A 10,686-nucleotide genomic window follows, 5' to 3' on the forward strand; every position below is an offset into this window, starting at 1 on the left:
TTTTTCATTCTTTGCCTGTTCCCATCATTTTTACTCCCACTTCCTGTCCCTTCTATCACCTTCCCGACCCCTTTCTCCTTTTTCTCTCTTCTAATCTCCTGTCTCCCCTGTATCCCCCCCACCCCTGGGCTCCCCATCCTCTCACCTGCCTGCCCTATCCCTCTGCCCCCTCCCTGAGTCCCCCCCTGCTCCCCCCAGATGTACCGGCTGACCCTGCGCACCAGCAAGGAGCCTGTCTCCCGTCACCTGTGCGAGCTGCTGGCCCAGCAGTTCTGAGCCCCGGACCCTGCCCCCGGAAGTGTGGCCGGCGCCAGGAAGCCCCTAGGACTGAGGGAGCTTTGGTGGACGGAGCAGTGAGGGGACCTCCGCTGGTGACAGGGAAGACCCCAGGGTAGGGGGGTGCCTGGGACTTTCCTCCGGCCTTTTGTATTTTTATTTTTGTTCATCTGCTGCTGTTTACATTCTGGGGGGTTGGGGGAGCCCCCTCCCTCCCTTCCCCCCCCAAGCACAGAGGGGAGAGGGGCCAGGGAAGCAGGCGCCTCCTCCCCTCCCACCCACCCTGTTGTGGCCCCTCCTGCCCCCTCCCCGTCCAGGGGCTGTGTATTATTGTGACCCAATAAACAGAGACGCTAACAGCCCGGTTCCTGTCTGTGGCTCACGCCCCGTGGTCAGAAGAGTGGGGTGAGGGCCTGCAGGGTGCGAGTGGCCAGGCTCCGCAGCCCATGGCAGGGGCTCTGAGCCGACAGCAGCAGCAGCAGCCGCCGGGGCCCCAACTGTAGGGCCACCAGACGCCATCCTGTGCCTGGCTCCTCGGTCCCTGAGACCAGGTAGCAGGCTCTCGGCACCTGAGCCCGCTGGACTGCGTCCTCCACCTTCTCCTCCTGCTGTCCGGGCTCTGGGGAAAGGACAGGACGGGCTGAGTGAGCAGTGGGGTGTGGACCACTGGGCTGCCAACCTGCGGGAGCCATACCCCTTCCTGGGCCTGAGTCTGACTCCCGACAGGCAAGGGCCTCACCGCTCCAACCGGTTGTCAGTGACCTGTAGGCTGCAGGCTCTCACTCAGCTGCCCCTCTCCCCGCCCAGCCTCGGTCCCCCTCTTTCCTGGGGATACTCTGCACCCCAACAATTCACTCAGAAACTGATGGCAAATACGCAGGTGATATTTACCAAGTGTCAGGCACTCAGCTCCAGGTACGAGGGTGGTGGACCCCCAGGGACCCCACCCCACTGTGGGGAGCTGGTGGGGAGCTGGAGTCAACAGCTAGGGGGGAGCAGTCCTCGGCCTCTCCCAGGCGCTGCTGTTTACCGTTTTGCTACACTCATCAGGCTCTTCACTGGTGGGCAGCGTCACCCTAGGCCAGTGGTCGGCAAACTGCGGCTTGCGAGCCACATGCGGCTCTTTGGCCCCTTGAGTGTGGCTCTTCCACAAAATACCGACTTCTGTGCATGGGCCACGAAGTTTCAATCGCATGCACTGTACGTGCGCGCCGCACATGGTATTTTGTGGAAGAGCCACACTCGAGGGGCCAAAGAGCCGCATGTGGCTCACGAGCCGCGGTTTGCCGACCACTGTCCTAGGCCCCTTCCTTTGTCTCTCTAGGGCTCTTGGGCTCTAGAACTTTTCCTAACCAGCCTGGACTCTGTGGCACCCCCTCCCCCGACTATGGGGAAAGCCTGTACTTAAAGCAGCAGAGCGGCCTGTGACTTACGCTCGGCTGCTTAGTAGCTGAGCCTGTTTCCTCATCTGTAATATGGGGGTGACTATACAGCAGCAGGTAACCCTCACCTCTGAGGATGACGGGAGTCGCTGCATATAAAGCATCTGGCAACAGACTATTAAGATCACCCAGGAGAGTGTCACCTCCAGGTCGGGGCATCCCTGCCCCTCCTTCCACCCGTGGATGCCCAGGCCTTAACCATGCCCCATACCGGCCGGGTCCTACCAGTTCCCCCCCCCCCCCCACTCCCTCCTGCGTGACCTGGGACTCGGAGTCCCAGTCTGTGCAAAGGGGGCGCTGGGCCCACCGCTGACCTGGTGGGAAGTGCATGGCGGTGACCAGGGTGTAGAAGGAACGGAGGAGGCGCCGACGCTGCTCAGGGGAAGGATCTGAAAGGAGAACAGGTGACCCGCCTTTCAGGGCCCAGGGCCCTCTCGGCCGCCGCCCCGGCCCCCCTCAGTCACCTTTATCCCCTGAAGGCTCCACGGTGAAGAGGCAGCGCTTCAGCTCCAAGTGGAGGAGCAGCAGCCTGTGGGGAAGGGCGTGTCATGACCAGGGAGGAAGGAATGCGGACCCCAACCCACCCTCCCCTCCCTCCGAGCCCTACCCGAGGATGTCCGTGTGCAGGGGGAAGCCAGCGGGCAGAGCTCGGGGTCCCAGCGGCAGGCAGGCCCGCAGCGAGTCCAGCGACGGCTGCCACCAGCGGTCCAGAAGCTGCGGGCGCCGCGGGGAGGTCAGGGAAGTGTCAGGGGCCCGCGGCGTGGCCACGGAGGAGGGGGGTAGGGGCCTAGGGGCCGCAGGGGCGGAAGGCAAGGGGGTCGAGGATGGGGCGAGGAGCCAAGCGGGGGTGAACGGGTGGTGGGAGCACAGCCGGGAGGGGCTGCCAAGGGGCGGCACCGAGTAGGAGCACTGGGGCGGGAGGGGTGGTGGGAGGGGGGCCGGGAAACGCGGGTGGAGGCGGGTGGAGGGTGTAATAGGGGGAAAGCCGGACGTGGCCCCAATTCACCTGTGGATCCAGCTGGCTGAGGGGAGGGCGCGGCCCGCAGAGCAGACACAGCTCCAAGCCCGGCAGCAGCGTCAGGGTCAGAAGGCGGTGCGGGACCTGAAGCGGGGGCGCAGGGTGAGCGGGCCAGAGCTCCTGCAAGCCCTGCCTCCTCGCGACGCCGCCTCTAGGTCTCACCCCTGCGGGCGCAGGTGTCCCAGGCCCCCACCTTCGCTCTGCCGGGCCCACCCACTCACCGTGGGACTCCCGTGCGGCAGGTACACCGGGTAGTCCCGTGCGGCCTGCGGCGGCAGGGATCCCACCAGCCAGGGGAGTAGCACGGCCTCCGGCATCCCCAGCCGCCACCAGCTTTCTGTCGCTGTCACCACCCGGCCCGACACGAGGAGGCTAGCGAAGGCTGTGCCCGCAGCCTCCGCGAACCCAGAGAGGGCTTCCTGGGCAAGGAGACACAAATAGGGGCACAGTGATTTCCTACATGGGCGAGGAGTGGGAACAGACTAGGGGCACAGTGACTTCCTACATGGGCGAGGAATGGGAACAGACTAGGGGCACAGTGACTTCCTACATGGGCGAGGAGTGGGAACAGACTAGGGGCACAGTGACTTCCTACATGGGGGAGGAGTGGGAACAGACTAGGGGCACAGTGACTTCCTACATGGGCGAGGAGTGGGAACAGACTAGGGGCACAGTGACTTCCTACATGGGCGAGGAGTGGGAACAGACTAGGGGCACAGTGACTTCCTACATGGGTGAGGAGTGGGAACAGACCGGCACACAATTCCAAGTTTGCCTTGTGGCCATGCTCAAGTGTCTCACTCTCCTTGGGCCTGGACTCCTTCACCGCCACATGCAGTTACAATCCCCAAGTCACATCGTGAAGTTAAACAGGTAAGGCATCTACTGCCCTGCCAGCATGAGCTACTGAAGCTAACAATCACAGCAGCAGCTACGGTTTATTGAGTCCTACTGTGTGCCAAGTAGGTACAATCAACCACCTTAAGGCTCCTCCTGGAGGTGGCCATACCTGGTGAATCCACAAGAACAGTATTTTTAAAAGGGTAAATAGAGATTCCTCAGACAGAAGGAACAGCATATACTAAGGCAGGGAATCTGAGAAATTGTTGGGACCCCTGAGGCAACTGGGCAAGGGCTGGGACTTTGTCCTGGGGGAGGGTGGGGGGATGGAAGCCATGAGAGGGCTGTACTAAGGGGAGGGGCTGGGTCAGCTCTGGGTGTAAAAAGATCTTTCTGGGGCCAAGTGGGGGTTCGACTGGAAGTCCTGAGGATGGGAAGAGGTGGAGGCAATGGTCCAGGGGTAAGAGGATGAGGACTGAGACGGGGCCATAAAGTCAGGTTTAAGAGTTCCCAAGGCTTCCCCAATACCTGAAAGAGGGTTCCCTCTGGAGGAACCACACAGTCCACACAATGGGTCAGGTCTCCAATGAGCTCCGAGTCCCCCAGGAAGCTGTCAATGAGGCGGTAACAGGCCTAGCAGAGGGAGAAGGGAGGCACCTAGATCTGCTGCCTCCCCCTCAAAAACGTGGCCCTTCTGGGTCGGCCTACTCCAGGGTCAGAAAACTGAGCTGCCCCAAGAATCCACGGGGCAGGCTGCCCCAGGGGCTGCTGGGCACTGTAGTCCCCAAATATCAGTAGCCTCACCCTCAACTCCTTCTTCAGTCTTTCTACATTGCTGATGTTGGTCAGTTCTTCAAGTCCCACAAGAAGAACCTAGAAGAACCATATGAGAGAGCAGGGGCCCTGGACGTCTTAGAAGAAAGCAGGGGCTGGGGATCTGGACTCATGAGTCGGAGGGAGGGGGGACTAGGAGCCAGGATTCCTAGGTTTTGGAGGAGAAAGGTGCTGGGGGCTGGACTGCTGGGTCTCAGGGAGAAGGATGCTGAGAGTTCAGATTCCTTGGTTTGCAAAAGAGGCCTGGGGAGTCTCACCATGGCCCCAAACACCACCTGGAGCAGCCTCTCTAGTCTCAGCTCCGAGGTGCCCTCCTCAGATGACAGAACAATGAGCGTGACGCTGTGAGAAAGGAAGGTGAGAAGGAAGAATGAGTCCAGGCCAGGGAACAGGGCAGCGAGGCCAGTAGTTTGCCCTAGATCCTGGCTGCTAGCTACATCCTCCTCCTCCGGCACAACCCGCTTCTCATACAGAGAAACTCAGAGATCAGAGAGGGTAACAGCTGGCCTTGGGGGGCTGGCAGGCCTTGAGGTCGTCTTCAACAGGGCCCAGTCCCTGCTGCAAGCGACACTTGGAGACCTGTCATGGAAGCTTTTCCACACCACGGTGGTGTCCTCCGTCCTCGCAGAGCTCAGCTGCACCTCGAGATTCTGCCCAAACATGTGGACTCCATTGAGGGAGCCGATGACGGAGAACGGGAGCTGTGGAAAGGTTGAGGACATTAGACAGGGGCCCCCAATCCCCTCCCCTTTCTAGGTCCCCTGGCGCCTCCTGGCCAGGGAAACTGAGTTTTTAGTCTGTTGCACCCCTCAGACCTCTAAACTCAACTCCCCCAGCCCCTGCTCCCTGGAAGACCCAAGGCCAAGCTCCTACCCCCCTTCAATTTCGGAGATCCAGACGTCCAGAGCCCCACCTGCTGGCGGGCGGGAGCACCGCCGCGGCTGCTTCTGCAGAACAGGGGGACTCCGCTGGAGGCCGCGAGGCACAGCAGATGCACCGTGCCCTCCGTCCCCTCCTCCCCCATTTGGAACCCACCCCAACCCCTTGGTGAAAGCGGTCAGTGCCCGTCTTGGAGAATGACCGGAGTCCCACTAAATCTGGCTGCCATCCGAAACCGCCAGAGGGCGAGATGGGATGCTGACTGGAAGAATCCAACGCAAACCTCTCCTCTAACTAACTCGATTCCAGCATCTCCCGGAAACCCGGTGAGGGTCTCTTCCTCCCCGACCGGAAGTCACGCTGCCCCGAACAAAGATGGCGGATTGTACACGTAAAGCTTCGGAGTCTGTCCCGTCCCCAAAAGTGGTTTGATTCTCGGCTGCTAAGTGCGGCGGGCGGGGGAGGCGGGGGAGGAGAGGGCTGTGATACCAAAAACAAAATTTGGGCACGGGTCAAGGAGGGAGTGGGCGCCGAGAAGACCCCCTGGACCAAGTAGGTTGGGGGCGCCCGGCTTAAGGTCTCGGTTCCGTCCGGAGTAAGGAGATCACTTTGGGGCCCCGGAAAAGGTGAGAGAAACCGTAAGCCCAGGAATTTCAGGCAGCTCCTGGGTAAGATGCCCAATCTAAGGCATATCCTGTTTCTGTTGTAATGTGTGTTTTCTTACTGTCTGTCCAACGCTGTCGCTTCACACGTCTGACCCTCTTCCAGTTCCGCCGGGCCTGCCCCGTTCTGATCCATGGTCACGTCACTTCCTTCTCTGCTACCTCCTTCCCAGCTCGCTGGGACCCGGCCTCACATTTTGTTGTTAATTCTCACCTGAGGATATTTTTTCCATTGATTTTTAGGGAGCGTGGAAGGGAGGGAGGGAGAGGGAGAGAGAGAAACATCTGATTACGGAGATTGGTTGCCTCCTGCACACACCCTACCAGGATGGAACCTGCAACCCAGGGATGTGCCCTTGACGGGGAATCAAACCTGCGACCCTTGGATGCACAGCCGGGCTCTCTAACCACTGAGCGCACCGGCCAGGGCTAGACCTCATATTTTCTCAGCCTCTTTCCCTTGGGTTTAGCAAAAAATCTGGAGGGCCCTACCCGGTTTGGCTCAGTGGATAGAGCGTCGGCCTGTGGACTGAAGGGTCCCGGGTTTGATTCCGTTTAAGGGCACATGCCCGGGTTGCTGGCTCAGTCCCCAGTAGGGGGCGTGCAGGAGGCAGCCAGTCAATGATTCTCTTTCATCATTGATGTTTCTTTTTTTTTCTTTCTTTTTTTAAATATATTTTATTGATTTTTTGCAGAGAGGAAGGGAGAGAGATAGTTAGAAACATCGATGAGAGAGAAACATCGATCAGCTGCCTCCTGCACATCCCCCACTGGGGAAGGGCCCGCAACCCAGGTACATGCCCTTGACCGGAATCGAACCTGGGACCTTTCAGTCCGCAGGCCGACGCTCTATCCACTGAGCCAAACCGGTTTCGGCTGATGTTTCTATTTCTCTCTCCCTCTCCCTTCCTCTCTGACATCAATAAAAACATATTAAAAAGGAAAAGAAACCTTATAAATAAATAATTATCTGGAGGGAGAACGGCCCAAGGTCAGTTGGAGCACACACGGAAAGGGCCTTATTTACTAGTAATTCTAACTACCAAGTCTGCCCTTAAGTTGCAGGGAATAATGCCTTGGGTCCATCTCACCAGGGTCAAACAGGCGATGGGCCCAGAACCTGAGGCTGCCCAGAACCCACGCTACTCCTGCGCGTGAGCCTGTATCAGACCTCAAGCCGCTGTTCCGCAGGAACACCCACCAGGATATTAGCCACTCCTGCCTCACGAGCGGGCTCCAGCCCTAAGACTTCAGCACTTCCTGTGCTGTACCTGAAAGAGAGAATCCCATCGGTTGCTATGGTGCAGTTATCTGCTGAGACATACATGGAGTTCTTAGGGCTCCTCCTTCTCCTGTCCTGTTTTCCACCAGCCAGTTTTGCTCTCCTGCCTTGGGAGAGCAGTAGTTTGGTTAACATCCCCCAAATAGCCGCAGAAGGAAAAATAAAACATTGCTGGGTATGTCATCAGCATCCCCAGACATCCCCTTCTCAGCCAGGAGCTCCAGGAAACCCCAATCTCAATCTGACCTCTGTCCCATAGGCTCCACCCTGCCCACCCACATCTGTCCGATTGGACTAAGACCCGTCTTTGATGTGTAAACCTTACAGGTCAGGGGTCCTAGGCTAGCCTTTCCTTAAATTGCCCAAGGAAGGCCTTCCCCTGGACCCCTTACACACCATCCACCGCCACCAGACTGGGTATGCCCCATGGCTGCACAATCCCCTATATACCCCAACCAATTTTCCAGCCCACCGGTGTGGCTTAGAGTGTTGACCTATGAACCAGGAGGTCATGATTCGATTCCCGGTCAGGGCACATGTCCTCGTTGAGGGCTTAGCCCCCAGTAGGAACCGTGCAGGAGACGGCTGGTCAATGATTCTCTCTCATCATGGATGATTCTATCTCACCCTCTCCCTCTCTGAAATGACATATATGAAGATTATCAAGGGAAAGGATTCACGTTCAGCCAAAAGAAGTTATGGATGGCTGACCTTCGACCCTCAGCACCCCTCAAGAATGAGTGAAAATAAGAAAGAGGAAAATCAGCTATCCCACAAAAGATCTATTTAACCTAGCTGAGCCCCTACCCCACCCTAACTCTATGCTTATCTTTGAGAACAGGAAGGCCGGCAGTTAATAGTTCCTTCGCAAGAACGAACTAGTTAAAATGAGCTCAATGGGGGGAAACACTATATAGTCTAAGATTGTTTAACCATGATGCTGTAAACCTGAATTTGCTGTAAACCTGTATTTTGTAAAAATACAAAACAATATTGAATGTAAACTGTAATTGAGGAGGGAAAAAAAAATACATCTAAGAGAAGGTGGCTGCCAAAGTGACCTGCAGAGACCAGAAATCTGATAAAGTCCAATCTGACACGCCTGCAGGTGCCATGATAATGGCAGTCACCATGATGATGGAAGGAACCACAAAAAGACAGAAAAAAGGCAGAATCTGGAAAAACCATTCATACCACCCCCCCCTTCCCGCCCCCCTCTAAATATTTCCTTCCTGGATCCTGGGAGAAGCCGATTTGAGAGCTAAGCTCTTGCTTTTTTAAAAAAATATATTGATTTTTTATGAAGAGGAAGGGAGAGAGACAGAGTTAGAAACATCGATGAGAGAGAAACATCGATCAGCTGCCTCCTGCACATCTCCCACTGGGGATATGCCGGCAACCCAGGTACATGCCCTTGACCGGAATGGAACCTGGGACCTTTCAGTCCGCAGGCCGACGCTCTATCCACTGAGCCAAACCGGTTTCGGCTAAGCTCTTGCTTTTTAATTGAATAAAGTTTGCACTGTTAATGCTTTCGGTCTCTTACTGGCTTCATAACACAAAGGGAAAAAGAGCCCAGCTTGGGGTCCTCGAAAAGAGGACTTTCACCCCTCAGATAACAGTTTCACTTCATTTATTTACAGAAGATACCGAAGAGCCTAGCTTGAAGGCAGTGACCAGGCCAAAGCGTTGCCTGGCAACCACCAAGTGGGTAAATTGATAAACAGCTGTGCTCTGCTCAAAGGTGGCCTTGGTGCCAAGGTGCTGCCTAGCAACCGCCCATCAGCCTAATCTCCATCCGAAAGCTGTAAACAGCTCAAACATAGCCTCGGGAGGAATCGCTATAGCACCCTTCCTTAGAGCAAAACGGAGAGAAACACCATCTCCTTCCTCCCCCTCCAGGATGGTTTGGTCCTGCAAGTGTTGCCTAGTAACCACCAAATGAGATGGTTGTTTTTGTTAGGAGAAAAAGGAAGATGAGATCCCGTCCCAGAATCACAAACATATTTCTGTGATGAATTTATAGGATCGTGTGTCGTGCAGAATGTGCAAACACTCCTCCCCAAATCCTTTCTCCAAAGTAGAAAGTTGACAGTTTAACAAAATAACACGTTTTCACAAATACGATCCCTGTGCTAATGCTGATCTGAGTCCTGAGCCCTTGCTTCTATTTTTGCAGGTTATCAGGAGTGTTACCAATCTGGAACGAATTCAGCTGCCCTGGAAGAAGGCCCTTGCTTAGTGGGAGAATCAATCTTTTTTTAAAAAAATATATTTTTATTTTTATTTATTTATTTTTAAATATATTTTATTGATTTTTTACAGAGAGGAAGGGAGAGAGATAGAGAGTTAGAAACATCGATGAGAGAGGAACATCGATCAGCCGCCTCCTGCACATCTCCCACTGGGGATGTGCCCGCAACCCAGGCACATGCCCCTGACCGGAATCGAACCCGGGACCTCTCAGTCCGCAAGCCGACGCTCTATCCACTGAGCCAAACTGGTTTCGGCAAATATATTTTTATTGATTTCAGAAAGGAAGGGAGAGGAAGATAGGAACATGAACGATAAGAATCCTTGACGGGCTGCCTCCTGCACGCCCCCTACTGGGGATTGAGCCGAAACCCCGGCATGTGCCCTTGACCGAAATTGAACCCGGGACCATTCAGTCTGCAAGCCGACACTCTATCCACTGAGCCGAACCAGCTACGGTGGGAGAACCAACCTTAAGTTCTCCAATTCACAGCTGCCTTCAGGCTCTTGCTAACTCCAGTGTAGCCTCCTACCTCCAGCAGACAATTCTACTCCAACCTCTCGCTTTTTAAAAAATTAATTTCTGGTTCGCTGTCTTTTTTGGGGGGGAGGGTAGGATTCTTGAAGAACACCAGTTTAAAAATCATTCATTCAACCAGTCCTACATTTACCTTATCTAAGTAAAAGTTTTCTTATAGTTAAGAGGGCAGATTTTGATTTTAGGTACCATTTTAATCTTTTTTTTAACCTGTGGATCATTTTTCCTTTCTCCATTTTCCTTTTTAAAATCTTGTAATTTTATTAAAAATTGAATCACACTGGCATAAAAAGGAGCCCAATTTAGATGAAAATTGAGATGTAATGTCCATGCGTTTAGTCTTTGTTTGGATCCTGATGCAAATAACAGCAATTTAAAAAAATATATATTTTGAGATAATTGAGGAAATTAGATGAAACTAAGAAATAATATTGTTAGGGTCTGATAATGGCAAAGTGGTTATGTTAAAAAAAAATACAGCTCTTAGAGATGGCAGTTAAGCATGTAGAGGTAAAATATGTTGGGGACTTAAAAGGCTTCAGGAAAGAAAATATAAAAGAAGGAATGGAGGACATAAATGTGACAAAACAGCGATCCCACGACGTGCCAAGGATAGGCACCATTTTAACAAATATTTACAATCTGCATTGGAACAAGTTGAC

The 10,686-nt window shown here is 54.6% G+C and overlaps 2 protein-coding genes across 6 annotated transcripts in view; one reads left to right on the top strand and one right to left on the bottom strand.

Moving 5' to 3' along the window:
* The window catches only part of AP2A1 (adaptor related protein complex 2 subunit alpha 1), a 31,127-nt gene extending 30,492 nt beyond the window's left edge, over positions 1-635 (top strand). For both annotated transcript variants that reach the window (XM_081107684.1, XM_081107685.1), the window contains one exon: positions 199-635. In XM_081107684.1, coding sequence (XP_080963810.1) covers positions 199-276 — 78 coding nt within the window. In that variant the 3' untranslated portion in view covers positions 277-635. The remainder of the gene's footprint in view (positions 1-198) is intronic.
* On the bottom strand, positions 444-6,143 carry FUZ (fuzzy planar cell polarity protein). 4 transcript variants are annotated; one of them, XM_081107689.1, is made up of 12 exons: positions 6,014-6,027; positions 5,324-5,357; positions 4,918-5,111; positions 4,668-4,752; positions 4,381-4,449; positions 4,105-4,209; positions 2,958-3,155; positions 2,725-2,820; positions 2,326-2,432; positions 2,183-2,247; positions 2,033-2,107; positions 635-895 (listed from the first exon to the last, which is right to left on the bottom strand). In XM_081107689.1, exons 3-12 carry the CDS (start codon positions 5,070-5,072, stop codon positions 669-671), a joined length of 1,182 nt encoding a protein of 393 aa, XP_080963815.1. In that variant the 5' UTR covers positions 5,073-5,111; positions 5,324-5,357; positions 6,014-6,027; the 3' UTR covers positions 635-668. The 4 variants fall into 4 exon arrangements, with proteins under 4 accessions (XP_080963814.1, XP_080963815.1, XP_080963816.1 ...); XM_081107688.1 differs by lacking the exon at positions 6,014-6,027 and having other exon boundaries at positions 444-895; positions 4,990-5,111; positions 5,324-5,602; XM_081107690.1 differs by lacking the exon at positions 5,324-5,357 and having other exon boundaries at positions 4,990-5,111; positions 6,014-6,143.
* Between the last annotated feature and the right edge of the window lie 4,543 nt (positions 6,144-10,686).

The sequence above is a fragment of the Myotis nattereri genome, assembly GCF_964212035.1.
Source record: "Myotis nattereri genome assembly, chromosome: 15".
In the NCBI taxonomy this organism is placed as follows: domain Eukaryota; kingdom Metazoa; phylum Chordata; class Mammalia; order Chiroptera; family Vespertilionidae; genus Myotis; species Myotis nattereri.